Below are 17783 nucleotides of genomic sequence, written 5' to 3'. Positions count from 1 at the left end.
CTGCGACCCAAGAGAGAGTGGCTGTTAGCCTTTGTAAAGGCCGCTGCTCTTCACTTGAAGGACTGAGAACAGTACGGGTCCAGCAGGCTGGACCTTCACATTAGTACCTGTTGAAACACAGACTGACACACGATGGAACAACCTGGCAATATTCTGATAATCTGTTGTTCCGTGTGAACTGGATCTTCTTTGATATGTGTTTGTTTGTGGATGGTTAGCGTGAAGCTTAGGGAAAAGACAGCCCACGCTTTTGTACATGCTTTTAATGATTTCATACGACTAATTTAGCAACTATTGATTTTTGTCAGACCGTGGTGTCGGATATGAAGTTGAACCTGGGATTTTGTTACATCCTGTGCCTGTTGAAAAGTAGTGTATTTGATATTATATTTATTGGCTGGACCTCCCAGTACTTTTGATCAGAGCTCTGATTAACACATTATAGTGTTTCCTATGTGAAGTATGACCTTGGTTAAAGTAAGTGTGCACACGTTATCCTTATTATTATTTTCCTTATTGTTTACATAAGAGCTGAGATTTTGAATGCTCTTCGATAAACAGAAGCGCTGCAATGATATTGCACAAAGGGCCCTGATGCTTTTTATGGCTGACAAGACTTTAAAGAGGAGGTGAATTTTTCAAGTGAATAAAAGTCTTTCAAAAAAAATATTCCAAGTCTTTTCTTCACTTGGGGGTTTCAAGTATGAGAAAAAATGTATTCCTTACCAACTGTAGATGGCATTGTTACTCCACTGTCCACAGCGACAAGATGACATACTGTCATATTATTTGTCAGCAATGTCATTTATGAGTGTGTGAGCGAGTTTTTTGCTTTTTAAAAAGGATTCATTTATGTTAAAAACAATGGTTTAAAAAAAGCATCGCCTTATCATTTTTGACTGAAATCAGAACATTTGTCACCAGTTTATCGAAACAGACTTAATGGGGCAAGATGCACAATTAAAAATACATAAATCCAAACTAGTCCAGTTACTGATGAGCTTTACTTTCTTTCTGTAAAATATAACGGGTAACTTTCACTCTGATTACGGCGCAGAAGCACAGGTTTACTTGGAGAGACTGGTCTGACTGTTTTGACCTGGCAATTGTTGGCTCCACAGGGGACCCTGGAGCTAAAGGTACTAATGTTTAACAGAGGGTAGTGTGTTGACGATGAATCTCCCCAGTAACACTCAAACCACGCTCATGTTTGGCATGCTGTAGGGTGAGTGCCTGCTATTTGGGATTTGGGTCGGTAAATGTATTGTTTATTATAAAGCAAACGCTAATATTTCTGCAGACTTATTCTTTTTCAAAAGATCCCTTTTTTAAATTAGGTCCATGAAGACAGTTAATCAGAGTGTGCCTTGCTCTGCTGACCTTCTGGAATTTGAAATAATGCCCAACAAAGCACAAGAGGTACATGTAATCTGTTTTTCATTTTCACTTTCATGTACCTTAAATCAGATTATCATTGACACCTTAATTGAAGTAAATGCATCCTTTTTTTTAAAGGCATTATCTTCAGGAGATTTCGCATTTTGTCTTTTTTGTGTGCCATTTTTAGGATGCCGTCATCAACCTGAAGACACTGCAGGAGATGTCCAAGCAGCTTGGTTTTGAGTGGACACTTCTGGCGTATGAGCTTGGCTTCAACAGAACCGAGGTCGGGCGGTTCCGCACCAAATCGTCTGAGAGGAGCGTCCAGGCTAGGACCATGTTGGAAAGCTGGTACAGTGTGTGTGACTTGATGTTGTGGTAAGATTTAGTCACTTTAGAGCACGGGACTCAAACTCGAGTTGTAACGAGTTGTAAGATATTCATAGCACTATATCTATCATCGACTGTATTCTGTACCATTCCTTGGGCTCAAATGTTTATCGTGTGTAGGGCTGGGACTAAGGATTATTTTCATTAATTTGACAAGTATTTGCTTGATTAATCATTTGGTCAAGAAAAAGGCAGAAAATACTGAAAAATGTCCATCCCAGTTTCTCAAAGTCCAAGGAAAATGTCTTGTTTTGTCCAAACACCAAAGATATTCATTTGAATAAGATATAAAAGCAGGCAATCTTCATATTTCAGAGGCTGGAAACAGTGTTTTGTGTCATTTTTGCATGAACGATTAATCGATTATTAAAATAGTTGCCGGTTATATTTTTCTGTTGATCGCCTGATCGTTGCAGCTCCGCTCCGGCGTCCATCTTTCTTCACAGGTATGAGAGGTCATGGGCCAAGCCCAATAAGACCAAGCTGCTGCAGGATGGGCTGGAGCGGGCAGGCAGACGGGACCTGGCAGAGAGGCTGCGCTGCCTCCACTGGGGCCACCAGAAGCTGAGCAAGAGGGTCGAGTTGCCCTCGGCCTTCCCCTTCCTCATCACAGTCCACAAGACCATCCACAACCAAGACGCACTGCGCAGGATCAACCAACTCAACCGCAGAGTCACTTGAAGCTGGGGGAAAGTGCACAGTTGTGGCTGTTTTTACAAATGGGCTATACTGCACAGTGTAATCTGAAATACATGTCCTGCATGTCACTGAAGAAACGAATGAGAAGCATGGGCCGTGTATGTCTTGTAAGAAAACTAAAGCTTTGATACTTTCCATCTTTAATTCCTTTTATTCTTTAAAAAAATGCCTTTTTATGTTAAACTTTCTGAGGAACGGTACAAAACCAAAAGCTTTTTAATTTGCAGTGATAAACAGAAAGAGAGAAAGGTAAGTTCTCAAATCTGAGAAGCAGCAAGCAGGAAATGTTTGATATTTTGCATGATACATGACTGAAATGATTAATCAGCTGTTTAAATGATTGCTGACTGAATGCATGCATATGGACAGATATATAGACAGAAGACAACAATACAATTTAAAACAAGATAGAAAATCTAACTATATGAAAAATATATTTCGATATAAACAGCAAAGGACAACAAACATACAATATGCAAGTCAACTTTTACTGTTTACTGCAGTTAAGTTTGTGGTGTGGTTGCTACTTTATATTGGCTACAAGCAAAGATGCTCTTTCTGAACTGTCTCTGCTCCAAGTAATGCAGGCGTGTATGGCAGGGCAACGCACACTGGATAGTAGTGGATGGCTAATGTTATTAGTTACTATATAGAGGAGGTTTATGTGCGTCTCGATAGTCAACACTCAGTCTGCTTAAAACAAACATCTGACAGTAAAGGGGTATTATTATCATTGTAGCCTACATAATGAAGCAAGAAATAAGGCGTTAATAAGTGAGCTTTTTTATAAGAATTAGTAGTAATAGCAGCAGTAGTTTTAATAATAATAATAATAATTGCTATTATTATTATTATTATGCATCTGACCTGCATCAATCATTTTGAATCAATCCTAATGAACCAAACATTTATCGTTAGACAAACCAATCAGAGCGGTGAAGCCTTTCTCAGCAAGGTTGTGTGACGAGCATGCAGCCAGAGCGGAAGACGAGAAAATGACTTTCAAAGTAAGATATTTAAAAAAATAATTTTGGGTTAAAAAGACAAAATGTGTCAGTGGAAAGTGACAAACTTTGCTTTTTAGTATGATAATCATTCGAGGACTTTTTGAATTGGATATGTAAAGAAACAAAGAAAACCCTGTGCAACACATACACGAAATGGGCTTTTATTTTGGCAACTTCTCCCGGAAAATGTAGTTTCAACCATGGATTTCTATGTGGCTCCAGCCCCCAGACCGTTTGACACGAGAGCCTGACCGTGTCCTTCACCCAAAACAGATATCAGCGTTGACAGGAAAAAAAAGACAAATGTCACAGCGACTCTGGGTGAATACTACGTGGTTTATATCTGATGTAAACGCGACATTATGACCGGTTGGAGGCCGAGAACTGTCGGCTCTGTGAGACACATGGGCGACCGTTCAGCTGGTAATGTATTTTTCTCACCACCCGTTTGATTTTCTCGTATAAACGGATGTGTGGTTTTCAGCGGACGGACTCTTTCGCGCTGTTGAGTATGTCAACCGCATGGCAGCGGGTTATTTGATACTTTTCGCCGACGTGAAACAGCAAATTGCTCGCCCGAAGTTTCAGCAATGGCTTCGGCGCTGGGTTGCTTCGGCGGTCCCGAGGTATTGGAGGACGTCAATCACGCGCGGGGTTTGATGGACGAGCTGAAGTCACTGTACGACTGCCGGCTGCTCGGAGACGTTACTATCCGGGTCGAGTGTGACGAGGAGTCGCTGGAGCACAGCGGGGGGTCGGCCGGAGGTGACATTGACCAACTTTTCCTGTGTAGCCGCAACGTCCTCGCCGCTGCCAGCCCTTACTTCAAGAGCATGTTCACCGGGGGGTTAAACGAGAGCGTGCAAGAGAGGGTGGTCATCCGCGGCGTGGACTCCGAGTCCATGTCCGTCATCATCGACTACTGTTACACGGGCAGGGTGACCATCACGGAGGGCAACGTCCAGCGGCTGTACGCGGCGGCCAACATGCTCCAGCTGGAGTACATCAGGAAAGCCTGCTCCGGCTTCATGACGAGGAGGCTGGACCTCTCCAACTGCGTGGGGATCCTCAAATTCGCCGACACGTACGACAACCCTGGACTGAAGGAGAACGCCCAAGCCTTCATAGCCAGGAACTTTGGCCAGGTGTGCAGCGGAGGGGAGCTCTGCGAGCTGGATCTGACGCAGCTGAAGGAGATGTTGTCCCTGGACACCTTGGACGTGGACTGTGAGAGGAAGGTGTGCTCTGCCGCCCTGCAGTGGATAGAGGCGAATGCGCCGCTGAGACGGGAGGACGCGCTGCTGGCACTGAAGTGCGTGCGCTGGAACTTGTTCACGGAGAGGGACAAGTGTTACCTGGAGGGCCTCATGGCCAGGCCTCTGATTGAGAAATACCTCGCGTCTTTCTACAACGGCTCGACCGAGGACGGCTGCGGGACGCCCGCGGCTCTGGACGCGCCAAAACACAGGGTGGGCGTGAGCGCGAAAGAGATGATCCTCTTCTTCGGCTTACCCAACGACAACATCATGTGCTGCGACCCTTATTCTGAGGACCTGTATTTCATGGCGCCTCCTTTAGAGGACCTCAGCAGTCAGGATTACAAGCGCTCCACCATGGAGTCCCTGATTGCCTGTGCTGCGCCCGATAACAACTTGTACCTGGCCTCCCACCTCTCGAAGCACTTCTGGCTGCACAACCCAGTGCTCAACAGCTGGCAGGAGCTGGCGGAGAGGCCGCTGGGGAGGATACACTCCGGGATGGGTTACCTCAACGGCTATGTGTACCTCCTGGGGGGACGGAATCCCGTGACGGACGCCAGACTGAAGGAGGTAGAGTGCTACAGCGTCCAGAGGGACCAGTGGACGTTTGTGGCCCCTCTGCCTCACTCTTTGGGCAAAATGCAGGTGGTGGCGCTGAACGACCACCTGTACGTGGTGAACAAACGGAGGATGCTCTGCTACGACGCCAAAAGGAACCGCTGGCGCCACTGCGGCTCGCTGAGGCGGGACAAGCTGCACAAGGCCTGCGTGTACCAGGACCAGATCGTGTGTGTGTGTGACATCCCGGTGGTGAAGGCCTACAGCCCAGCCAGAGGGGAGTGGAAGAGGCTGGGCGACATACCCATCGACAGCCGCGCTCTGAATTACCAGGTGATCCAGCACAACAGCAAGCTGCTCCTCCTCACTCAGACTCTGCTGCAGCACAACAAGAACAGGGTCCTCATCCACGAGTACGACCCCGCCCGGGACGCCTGGAAGAACATCATGGCGGTGTACGTGTCCACCCTGGGGCCCGTGTGCGTTTCGACACGCGTGTACCCGGCGTGCCTGGGCTCCGCGCACAGCTTCTCGACAGAGGAGGACGACGACAGCGGCTCCAGCGCCGACTGGGACTTCGACGGGCTGACGGACGCCGACTCTGACTCCGGCAGCTCCAGCTCTTTCTCGGACGAGAACTGGTAGTTGCTGCGTCACAGAAAAGTTAAACTTATTTAGTATTTCTCGGATTGAACAGGGTTTTGCCTGCTAGGAGAGGTCACAGAAGCCGGCCTTTTAAAGTAGAAGCACTGATCCATCAAAATCTGGACTTCGCATGGAAGGCTTTCTCGTCTCCTGTCCGGCTAATGAGCATTCACTGAAGGAGAGAGGGAGGGGAGTTTGTTTCAGAAATGCCAAGAGACAAGGGTTGTGTTGTTCATCTTGTATCATGTGCTGCCAGCATGAATGACAGCTTGATGCCTGGTGGAGTCTTGTTTGCGCAATAACTCAAGACAAATGACAGAATAAGCTCCACCCACAGTCATAATGTAGCACAGTAATAAGAGCAGCGGCGTGAATGGTTACTCCAGAGATGTAGCATTACACTTTCATAAAGGGTTTTTGAACAGTGAGAGACTGTTCAAAAATCAAAGCAGTAGATGTGGTTTTATTCTGAGAGTTTGTCGTTAAGGTCATCCTACATTTCCCATCATGCAGTGGTTTCCAAAATGAGCCTTTGCAGTGTAGATGCACAAAACCAAAGGAACAATTTATTAATAATTAAACTGAAGTTGAATATCTTTTCAAAGCAGACGTTTCAACTCGTCGAACACGGGTGTGTTACCAATAAGATAAGAAATTGATAATTATTACTTCCACCTGTGCTCTTCAAAATTTCTGCTGTAAACAACGTCTGTGGATCTAATTTAAGATTCCTCTGAATCTGCCAAGGCTGCAGAGATTGAGGCAGGAAGCAAAATGACATTTAACAGTACAAGGTGGAAAAAGAAAAATGTGCAAACACATCAGTACAATACAAAGACGTCAATATAGTACAATATAATCAATTTCTTAAGGGGGATAAAGTTTGGGAACCACTGCCATAATGCAAATTGCTTTATACTTGACGATGCTCCTCCAGAGCTACACAATCCATTGTAGGTAAGTGTTTACTCAGGCTGAGTACTGCCCATGACGAGCACATTGACTTTGACGTGTTTAATTGGCGCAGGGCCCCTGTGATGCTCGGGGGCTTGCGATGTGCCGTATAAAGACGCACGTTTGTGACTGAAATATAGCTTTTATTTAGCGTGACTAAATTATGATTGGTGCAGAATCGTGACTGTGACTTTTTTGGACATCCGGCAGCTCAAGTGCCTCACGTTTATGACTTCTAACAAGTCATTTACAGGGCTTTAAAAACTTCCTGTCCTTTTTATTTTATTTTTTTGTTTATGTTGTCGAAGCACATCAAGACGTGTCTCACACACACACACACACACAGCCGGTGCTGTGAAAACTACTGAAGCCAATGTTTTGTACACTCACTCAGGTTTAGGCTTCAGCAAAAGCCCGTATGCCATGATTTATTTACTTTTTTTAATGTAGTAACAATTAGGTTTGAGTGAACACAAATTATACATTTTATTACATTTATTTCAAACTATTTTATGGATCCTACGTATGCGTTTTCTTGTCGATGATGTTTAACTTAACGTTTATTTTTCAATCAGGAATCCAAATGTTCCACAAAGTGTTTTTTGAGTATTGATTTGTCCTGATGATCCGTTTGAATTTGAGGACATTTTGTCTGCATGTAGTGGAACTGTGGCAAAGCCCCAGCCACCCCACACACTCACTTACCAGTTTATTAGACCGGTTTCTAATGTGGCTGCTCGCATCGATTGAAAATAGTTGACAAAATATTAGAATCACCTCTGTCTAATGCAACATTTTCAACTACAGCTGCCAAAATCACCATGAAGCTGAATCATCGCGTGTAAAACGGTTAATACAACTCTAACCTTCACAGAGGTTTGATTAGTTACAGGGCTGTTGTATGAGGCTGAGTTAGGTTCTGTTAGCGGTTCCTAATAAACTGGTAAATGAGTGCAGTTCTCATTGGTGTCTCTTTTATATGCTGGATAATTGAAATGTTATATTTTTAAGTTTTGTGCATATGTGTGAAGGGGTGATTGTCAATGGTAACACATGGTCTGGATTATAAAAGTGTTTTGTGTCAAATAAACATGACAAACACAACACAGAGGAGAATTTGTCCCTTTTCTTTTCTCCAAAAATGTATTTCACAAGTTAGTGTATGATGCATAAAAACACACAGTACATTTTTCAGAAGTATTGTAGTATAAAAGTATTTATACTGCCACTACATGTTGAAACCGAAGGCTACAGTGGGATGGATGAAGATGAGAGCGTCTGTTGAAGTTTCATATTTAGATTTGATGAGAGTTTTAATGAAGTTCTGTTTTCTGAATATTTCACAGCATGTAATAAAGTGGGGAAAAAAGCCTCATTTGATGTGTATTAGACTATTATTTAGTCATAAACAGTTTGCTAACTGACGTGAAGTGGCACAAATGTTTTTTTTGTGTTTCTGTTTGTTATATACATTTGTGTTCATACTGTATTTATTTGATTTCCATTGTTACATTACATGTTATGTAAATGTCCAGACAAGAAAATAAAACTTGTCATTAATTCACAACAAACGAAATAAATTACGAAAGTGATTAATTCAATGAAAGATAAATCATTGAACATCAAAATAGAATTTACAACGAATATAATCTTTTTTTAACGTGAGAATAGGAAGGCAATTCGTTTCCTCAAATATGTATATCATTTTAAGAAACTGTTTTTGATTCTTTGGTAAACTCATTCAAAAGAAGAGTGAAATATGTGTGGAAACCAAATATGTAGATTTGTTGGTTTCTTTATTTCTCTCCATAAATTTGAAATGTGGCTCGTGACGTTTATTCTCGCGAGGTTTCAGTCCCGCTCACATCCAGACCGCGAGAAGATGAGCGATGGCAATAGAACACAAACCTGCGGACGAATTTGACACTGTTTTTGGTCAAAGTGACTCCTCAGAGCTCACCTCGCACCGCGATCATGACACCGCTCCAGCTCGGATCTTCAAGATAATAGTCATCGGGGACTCGAACGTGGGGAAGACGTGTTTGACGTACAGATTCTGCGGGGGAACTTTCCTGAAAAACCCGGAGGCGACGATCGGGGTCGATTTCCGAGAGAGGACGCTGGAGCTCGACGGCGAGAGTATCAAGGTAGGTGGGACCAACGCATGCATCGATTTAATGGATGTAAAAAACACAAACATACACACCTGCATTTATCTACAACCTAAAGCGGCCAGCTGCATGAGCTACGGTTCAGAAGTGGACGCTGTCTGACCTGAGGTCTGTTTTATTTACAGGTATTTACAGGCTGTGCATGGGGAGGGCAGCTCTCCAAAACAAAAGGCCTAACAACCGTTACATCTGCCAATAACATACATAATCACTGTACAATACATCTGCCAATAAGATACATAATCACTGTACAATACATCTGCCAATAAGATACATAATCACTGTACAATACATCTGCCAATAAGATACATAATCACTGTACAATACATCTGCCAATAAGATACATAAATCCTGTAAAATACATCTGCCAATAAGATACATAATCACTGTACAATACATCTGTCACTAAGTTACATAATCACATAAAACACAGACAAACAAGATATGCAGTGGCAGCACATGAAATCAAGAAAATGTCCAGCCGTCATTAATTTAATTATATACACCTGTGCTTTTGCTACCTTAACTTCTGTGAAAAAGGCACTCACCGCTGTAGTCTGTACAGCCTGTGCTATAGCTGTGCTATAGGCCTTTTATTGTTAGTTCAAAAACTAATACAAACACCATTGAGCTCACATTGTTGCACGAGGTGACCTGGGTTTTCTTCACTACCACACAGTAGTTTTCGACGAACACATTTTTTGCTTTCTTCTTTTCCGGCCTCATTCTTTAGGAATTCTTTTTCAGTCATATTAATATGTTTTTCCATTGCCAGCTGCAGATCTGGGACACGGCGGGTCAGGAGCGTTTCAGGAAGAGCATGGTGGAGCACTACTACCGCAGCGTCCACGCCGTCATCTTTGTGTACGACGTGACCAGCCTCTCCTCCTTTGAGAGCGTCCCCGACTGGATTGAGGAGTGCAGCCGGCACTGCGTGGGGCCCCTGGTGCCCCGCATCATGGTGGGCAACAAGTGCGACCTGAGGGACCGCCGGGAGGTCCCCACCACGGCGGCGCAATGCCTCGCCGACAGCTACAACTTCCCGCTGTTCGAGACCTCGGCCAAGGAACCCGCCGAGAAGGAGCACGTGGACGCCATCTTTCTGACTCTGGCTTACAGACTGAAGAGCCACAAACCGCTGCGACTGAAGCAGCCGAATGAGGGCGGCGTCGGGCGGCTGTGGGACCAGAGAGAGCCGGAAGCCGCGACTTGTCAGTGCTGAGGTCTCCTACATCTTGTGTGGATGTTACTCAAGAGCGTGCAGGTCATCACAGCCTCCTGGATCGATGACGGTGCTGCAGGAAAGCCTGAGGCTGAAGACAGAAAGGCCTCTTATGATCGTGAGGTAGAAAAGGATGAAACGGTTATACACTTTTCCCTGCCTGCTGCGAGGCACAGCTTGTGTGACAGTGGCGGCCTATACGTTTGCACAAAAATAATTTAACATTTCATTGAAAAGCATGGAAGGAAATGGGGGGTCTGCTAAATATTTGTGACTGCACATAAAATCACTTTGAGTCAAAGAACAGAGTGCACTTTAACACGTGGACAAATCATATGCAATCTGCTGTCCAGTAGCACGACAGCTTATCCACACTTTTAAACGCAGACAGTGCAGAAAGAAACGAACCAATAAGGTGAATTGAAACTGTGAAGAAAACCGTGCAATCATTTTAAAGTTATGTCTTAAAGTGATATTTCAGTTATTTTAAGGAATAAATGCCGCATGAGTTTTGGTGCTGTTGCTGAATGTGTTTCTGAAATATAAATATGAACATAATCAGTTTTGTGTTAGCTCAGCTGCCCACACAGTTCTCCTGTTAGAGTTCCCCAATGACAAAATGTAGCCGTCTTTTGGGACGAAATGCAAATCCACGCGGTTCACTTGAAAAGCATGAGTGAACACATGCTCGGCTGTCTTTGGAAATTGTTCTGCCGTATGCAAGGTATTGATAGTATGAGATAAAATTACAACCAATGGAGACTTTTTTTTTGTATGTGTACAATGATGCAAACACATTCTAAAAGTATGGAGATCTGTGACAATGTTACGCTGCAAATCAATAAAAGTAGTTTCATCGGGATGATTTAAAACGTTTGAGGCTTCTGGTGTGTCGGTGTTGTTTAGTGTGATGATGCAGCTGTCGTCTCAGGCTCATAATGTACTCTTAACTACTTACACATAACCAAGGATACAATCAATTACTGTATTTTATTTTATTGGTTGGTTATTAAGCCTGAAAAACAGTAAAAAGTCAGCCAACATGGACAAAAAAATCCTGAGGTGTTCATAACACAGGGAAATCTGAACATCTGCAATTATCTGCTGATGAAGATCATGTGATATGATTGAAAGCTCCAGAACGGCCTCAAGAGACCTTTCATCCTTTCGTCCCAGTTTGCAATATTTGATTGGTTTTTAGCGACGACTAGTGGTCAACATTTGCATAGGTCTAGCTTCGATGATGTGTTCGATAAATCCTGTAAACTAGCCAATTATCTAGTTCAACGTACGCTAACTGTTAAGGTTATTAATGGAATATAAAAACTAATGCAATATCCGAAACGAGATCAAGTACCGTACTGCATCAATATAACACATTTGTATGCTCGGCTTTGACAGAGTTATGTCAACCTTGTTCGCTGATCACCTAGAAGGGTGTCATATTTACCACCTTGCAACGAGTCGGTGAATGCAGCACAGTAATCGAGCCGACTGTATTCTTCACGCGGCGTCTCTCTGCGGCCATGGTAACACTCAACACTGGACCTCTGATTAGAAAAGAACAACAAACAAGAGCTTTTCATGCAGGTTTGTGAATTATCTTCCATGGTCTGAATATAGTTTAAGAATATAATTTAGGTTGCTTTTGTCTGCACGCATATTTAACCCATACTGGGAGGATTAAGTAACGTTATTTGTTGCGGCACGATTTGTTTTGTTTTCTGTCTGTGGCCTAGCAGCAAGCTAGCAAAAGCTGACGTCGGAAATGTATAAGGATGTAGAAAAGAAGCTTTTTAAAATAGTGCCTTGATTGAAACGTAGGTGAACTGTCTGCGATAAAAAAAGACGGGTAATTTAAAATCACAGTCTCTGATATCAGCTAGCTTCACCGACATGCTTTGCCGGGTGTTTGCTAGCAGGTCTAATACCCGACAGGCAACTGACCTCCGAGCTGCACCGTCCTGTAAATAAGTAACGCGGGATTAATAATGAGGTCGTCGAGCACATTGTTGAAAATGTGGTTTTGAATGACTATAAAATGGTTTCACTCGGTAGCATTGTCTCACAGTACTCGGTGATGCACTAAACCCTTATGTCTTGTCCTCTCCCTCGCCTTCTAGCTGCTATTCAGCATGAATCTGGCAGAGATATGTGACAACGCCAAGAAGGGTCGTGAGTATGCTCTGCTGGGGAACTATGACTCCTCCATTGTGTACTACCAAGGCGTCATTCAGCAGATCCACAAGCACTGCCAGTCGCTCAGAGACCCTGCACTCAAAGTCAAATGGCAACAGGTGAGTTCACCAACGCCACCTTTACACCAGTTATTACACTTTTTGTTAATTATTTATTGAATGCTGGACATTAGAGCTTCACTCTAAACCCTGTGTTGGTTTACAGCTGCTGTATTGTTCAGTAGGGTGTTCTGTGGTGCAGTGCTGATACAACACTCTGCTTTGTGACCAGGTCAGGCAGGAACTAACTGAGGAGTGTGAGCAGGTGAAAGGCATCATGGGAACGCTCGAGAGATTTAAGTCGGAGAAGCCGGCTGACTTTCTCGCCTCACAATGGGAGGAGAGGCCCGAGGATCCAGCAGTGTGGCCCCCTCCCACCCCTGCAGAGCACAGGTGCGTGTGCGTGCGTGTGCGTGCGTGTGCGTGCGTGTGTGTGGAAGTTACATCTTTGACCCAAAGCCTTTGTGGGCTTCGGGCAGGGCTCACCTCTACAAAATAGAATCGCTTGGATCTTTTTTCTACTTGTTCTACATCAGTTGAGACACATGGTGATGTTTTTAATGTGTCTGATAGCAAAAACTAAATATTTCTTTAAAATCACATAGCAGCAATTATTCTTGAAGATTTGAAATAAATGCCCAATGTCTGGCCCCATCTGATTTGTATTTGTATATCATCTTATAAATACACTAAAGCTGAAATATTAAGACATCACCATTTTATTGTCACATACACGTGAAATCCTTTCATTCAGGATAATATCAATAAATCTCCAAGAAGCACATGTACGACCATTAATTCTCCATAATAATATGCACCGAAAGCTGAAAAAGTAGCTCCACACTGCTGTCTGTTTGCTGCTTCTTATTTTATTCTATGTGGGATTAAAGAACTGGGAACAAGATGTCAGTGTGTTGTGTTGGTACTTTGGTTGCTTTGTTTCAGCCACCTGCTCAGGCGCTGATCCAGGAGACTTCTTTACCTTCTGGCAGAACTGACTGTTGTTGACGCTACTCAGAGAGTCTGTAGAACAAAACTACATAAGGAAGCACTTTGAACTACAAAGAGACATATTTTGCATAATCTGTTTCATCTCCACCGGCACAATGTGACTTTACCGTCTGGTTGTTAAAGTGCACATATCAAGCTTTATCTCCACAGAGAAGCAGCGGAGCTGGTTGTGAGGAGGTCGGCTCGCTATGATATTACCACTAGTTCCTCCTTGCAAATGAGCTTTGATGTTTCTGTCTGCAGGTGTGTCCTACTATCACTCATGTGTACAGTTGTATTCCTGTGTCTCTGTAGGAATCTGATTGCGGTGAAGCGCCCCAACAGTGCGGCGAAGCAGCAGAGGAAGGACTCGCCTGGTCTGCAGCATCGAGGGGCGGGACCAGGAGGCCGCGGTCAAGCCAACCCCAAACCAGACCGGCAGGGTTCCAGAGACGCCCGAGGCACGAAGGCCAAAGACGATAAGGTCCGACTCAAATGGACCGATAGACGGATGAGTTTGGTACTTAAGAAACGAGTCAAAACACCTGTTTTTATGAATCTTGTGACCCTTCTTTTTGTCTTCATCAGGGGAAGAAAGGGGCAGTAGATGCATCAGGGGAAGGAGAGCAGAGGAAGTTTGACGGCACGGGATATGACAGCGACCTGGTGGACTCACTGGAGAGAGATATTGTGTCCCGCAACCCCAACGTGCACTGGTGCGGTAGCATTCACTGTTTCTTCCACACTCCTTTACACGCTCTGCTGTCAGGGAAGTGTGTTGTTGTTTGTTTCTTTGCACTGCTGACTGAGTTCTCTGGATGATCTGTAGGGAGGACATTGCTGACCTGGAAGACGCTAAGAAGCTGCTGAGGGAAGCGGTGGTGTTGCCCATGTGGATGCCCGACTTCTTCAAGGGCATCCGTCGCCCCTGGAAGGTACACACACACACACACACACGCACACACACACGTTTTTTACCAGTGAGCAGTTCATTGTTCTGCGCTCAAATATGAAATCTGCTCGGCTAATGACCTTTTCACATGCAGCCGTATTGGCTTACAGTAAAATATTGCCACACAACTCTACGTAATAACTAACTTCAAATGGTGCAACAAAGTTTGAGTGTAACTCCTGCACTCAACTCAAACTAAGCTACAGTTGACTCTGGTGCAACAGCCCACTGTTCTCCTGCCCAGGTAATCACACACCCTTAATGCTTACATGTGTCTGCATCACTGAGGTATTTCATTGAAGGGCCCGCTCAGTCACGCTGCCGCTCAGTAGCGACATGACTGTTCTCTTCTGTCCCGGCCTCTGTTGAGCTTCATCATGTGAGGCCTCTTCCCCCTCAGGCCCCGCCATGTGAGGCTCAATACTTCAACGTTGAGTTATTTTTTACAGCAGAACACGGCCTTTCACTTGTCTGATGTATGCATGTATAACTGAACTCTTTACTTAGTTCGCTGGAGCCTTTCCTCAAATAACTGAAAGTGCAGTAAAATGAAGGATTCATACTTTATTGTAGGAAAAAGGATGAAGGTAAAGTAGCTGTGGATTCTGAGGCAGCAGAGAGTACAATTACATATCGTGTTATGGACTGTCACTGGTACTTTTTTTATGTAATCTCCATAGCAACAGACATAAACCAGATGCATAAATGTCAGACATCAGAGCGGCAGTGGCAGTCCTGGTGTTTACAGAAGAGATTTGCATGAGTGTGCTGTCTGTTTATTACGCGTGTCACATTTTGTTTCAGGGCGTGTTAATGGTCGGCCCTCCCGGCACGGGGAAGACCATGTTAGCCAAAGCTGTGGCCACAGAATGTGGGACTACTTTCTTCAACGTGTCCTCCTCCACCCTCTCCTCCAAATACAGGGGCGAGTCAGAGAAACTTGTTCGCCTGCTGTTCGAAATGGTAACTTCCCGTGCATGTCTTTGGTCTCAATGTCAGACTGGAGATCAAAATGTTGTGTTATATTGCAGAGAACGGGTCTCCTGAACTATTTTCCTTTCTCAGGCCCGCTTTTATGCACCGACCACCATCTTCATAGACGAGGTAGACTCCATCTGTGGCAGGAGAGGAACGTCTGATGAACATGAGGCCAGCCGCAGGGTCAAGTCCGAGCTTCTGGTTCAGATGGATGGTGAGTGGAACAGAGAAGGTGAAGCTATGAAAAGGTTTCTGATGTGGTTGTCTCTGGAGTTCATTCAAGAAAAAGAAATGAGCTCTTCTCTTTGGGCATTTGGCACATTTTGATTTAAAAACTGAATGAGTTCAACTTGAAACAGAGCTGTGTAAAGCGCAGTATTAAGCCAAAACACATTCACTGTCACACGAATGGTAACGTGCGTTTCCTTGTGTGTGCTTTGGTGACCAGGCGTGGGGGGGGCTCTGGACAACGATGACCCCTCTAAGATGGTGATGGTCCTCGCCGCCACCAACTTCCCCTGGGACATCGACGAGGCGTTACGACGGCGTCTGGAGAAGAGGATCTACATCCCCCTGCCCACAGGTGACCTCACCGCCCACAGACTAACTGCCGCTGTTGTCAGAGATCAGTTTCGAGTCTTGAGACCACGTTTTGAAGGTCTCATTTGGTTGTAGACTGGTCTAGACCACAACTCGTGGGATATTACTCCATTGTCTGAAGTATTTGTTGTGTGTTGAATGTCAAACTTCCTGCTTCAAATGTAACCAATAACTTGCAACAATAAGTGATTTCCTTACTGTTGACGACAGTCACGCATCCCCGCCCCTCTTCACTCCCACTCCCAGAGAGTGAACGCTGCAGACAGGAGAAGAAGGTCTAGCTGTCTGGGAAGAAATGTCAATAAAATTGGCTCCCTAAAAAAAACAGAGCTGGGACTCGCTGGTCCCACCTCGCTGATAAATCCTTGTGTGTGTGTGTGTGTGTGTGTGTGTGTGTGTGTGTGTGTGTGTGTGCGTGTGCGTGTGCGCGTGTAGCTGTGGGTCGTGTCGGGCTTCTAAAGATCAACCTAAGAGAGGTGGATGTGGCTGCTGACGTGGACCTGGACCTCATCGCTGAGAAGATTGAGGGCTACTCTGGAGCAGACATCACCAACGTCTGCAGGTGCGTGTGGTAGTGTGTGCACGTATGCGAAATTATAAAACAATCCAGGAATTGCGAATGAGTTCATCCTTCATTTCCTTCATTTTCTGTTAAAATAACATTCTTAGAGGCAGACACGGGTCAGAGAAATAGAGCGTCAGAGACCTGAAGAGTCTCAAGTTAACTCTCTGAGGGTGATTTCACACCTGTAGTCCGGTTCATGTGGTCTGGACCAAAGGGAAACACTCAACACTTTCATTTTAGTTCTGCTTCGGTTCCTGTTCACACTGACTGTTGTTTTTTTCCAACTGGATTTTTTACTTGTGTGTGTGTGTGTGTGTGTGTGTGTGTGTGTGTGTGTGTGTGTGTGTGTGTGTGTGTGTGTGTGTGTGTGTGTGTGTGTGTGTGTGTGTGTGTGTGTGTGTGTGTGTGTGTGTGTGTGTGAGAGAGGGTTTCAGCCAGCTGTTGCTTAGTGATCACAGCAGAGACTCCATCCATTTTGACGAGAGTACCGTAAAACTCTTTAACTAGGAAATCACAAAGTGTGTTTTAGGGAGCGTATTTAAACAAAACAGGTGTTCTGTATATGCGTGTTCTGTATATGCGTGTTATGTATATGCGTGTTCTGTATATGCGTGTTATGTATATGCGTGTTATGTATATGCGTGTTCTGTATATGCGTGTTCTGTATATGCGTGTTATGTATATGCGTGTTTGAACACCGCTAACCGTCCTCTGCTCCTGTCTTTACTTCAGGGACGCGTCTATGATGGCGATGCGTCGTCGAATCCAAGGCCTGAGCCCCGAGGAGATCCGAGCTCTGTCCAGAGACGAGCTGCAGATGCCCGTGACCATGGAGGACTTCACCCTCACGCTCACCAAGATCTCCAAGTCCGTCTCCGCCGCCGACCTGGAAAAGTACGAATCCTGGATGGCTGAGTTTGGGTCAGTGTAGAGAGCGGTTCCGCTCAGACCCCAGAGGGACCAGAATATCAGAAGCAGGACTTCGAAAATGATGAAAGCCTCGAAGAGGAGGGCTCTGGGAGTCACGGAGCGGAGTGAACTCAAGTGTGTGAACCTGGCAGCGCATCAGGGATCAAGATTATACATCAGAAGACGGGTGCCTTTGAGAGAGAGAGAGAGCGTGATGAGAACTTTGAGTGGCTGCACTCCTGCCCTTTCAAACCCCCCCCCCCCCCC

The 17783-nt window shown here is 44.8% G+C and overlaps 4 protein-coding genes across 5 annotated transcripts; all 4 read left to right on the top strand.

Moving 5' to 3' along the window:
• Positions 1 to 1398: 1398 nt before the first annotated feature.
• Positions 1399 to 2451, top strand: LOC306783055 (uncharacterized protein; the record flags this gene model as incomplete). Its single annotated transcript, XM_079276587.1, has 3 exons — positions 1399 to 1419; positions 1568 to 1731; positions 2217 to 2451. The coding sequence occupies 3 exons, from the start codon at positions 1399 to 1401 to the stop codon at positions 2449 to 2451; spliced, it is 420 nt and encodes a 139-aa protein (XP_079132713.1).
• A 1323-nt stretch (positions 2452 to 3774) lies between these two features.
• Positions 3775 to 8167, top strand: kbtbd7 (kelch repeat and BTB (POZ) domain containing 7). The gene has a single exon (XM_079277623.1). It carries the CDS (start codon positions 4067 to 4069, stop codon positions 5936 to 5938), a length of 1872 nt encoding a protein of 623 aa, XP_079133749.1. The 5' UTR covers positions 3775 to 4066; the 3' UTR covers positions 5939 to 8167.
• A 606-nt stretch (positions 8168 to 8773) lies between these two features.
• Positions 8774 to 11093, top strand: LOC306782879 (ras-related protein Rab-33B). 2 transcript variants are annotated; one of them, XM_079276361.1, is made up of 2 exons: positions 8774 to 9039; positions 9845 to 11093. In XM_079276361.1, exons 1-2 carry the CDS (start codon positions 8782 to 8784, stop codon positions 10283 to 10285), a joined length of 699 nt encoding a protein of 232 aa, XP_079132487.1. In that variant the 5' UTR covers positions 8774 to 8781; the 3' UTR covers positions 10286 to 11093. The 2 variants fall into 2 exon arrangements, with proteins under 2 accessions (XP_079132487.1, XP_079132486.1); XM_079276360.1 differs by having other exon boundaries at positions 9839 to 11093.
• Positions 11094 to 11813: 720 nt separating this feature from the next.
• On the top strand, positions 11814 to 17538 carry katnal1 (katanin p60 subunit A-like 1; the record flags this gene model as incomplete). Its single annotated transcript, XM_079276669.1, has 11 exons — positions 11814 to 11875; positions 12409 to 12582; positions 12755 to 12915; positions 13828 to 13996; positions 14101 to 14228; positions 14342 to 14447; positions 15269 to 15427; positions 15530 to 15656; positions 15891 to 16025; positions 16478 to 16604; positions 17340 to 17538. Exons 1-11 carry the CDS (start codon positions 11870 to 11872, stop codon positions 17536 to 17538), a joined length of 1491 nt encoding a protein of 496 aa, XP_079132795.1. The 5' UTR covers positions 11814 to 11869.
• Between the last annotated feature and the right edge of the window lie 245 nt (positions 17539 to 17783).

Source organism: Melanostigma gelatinosum, assembly GCF_949748355.1.
Source record: "Melanostigma gelatinosum genome assembly, chromosome: 10".
Taxonomy (NCBI): Eukaryota; Metazoa; Chordata; class Actinopteri; order Perciformes; family Zoarcidae; genus Melanostigma; species Melanostigma gelatinosum.
Note: the sequence above shows the minus strand (reverse complement) of the source record. Positions and strands in the feature narration are given on the sequence as shown.

Coding starts and splice junctions, on each gene's coding strand:
- kbtbd7 (XM_079277623.1), top strand. CDS start 4,067: ATGGCTTCGGCGCTGGGTTGCTTCGGCGGTCCCGAGGTATTGGAGGAC.
- LOC306782879 (XM_079276360.1), top strand. CDS start 8,782: ATGGCAATAGAACACAAACCTGCGGACGAATTTGACACTGTTTTTGGT. Junction 9,040..9,838: donor TCGACGGCGAGAGTATCAAG/GTAGGTGGGACC, acceptor TTCCATTGCCAG/CTGCAGATCTGGGACACGGC.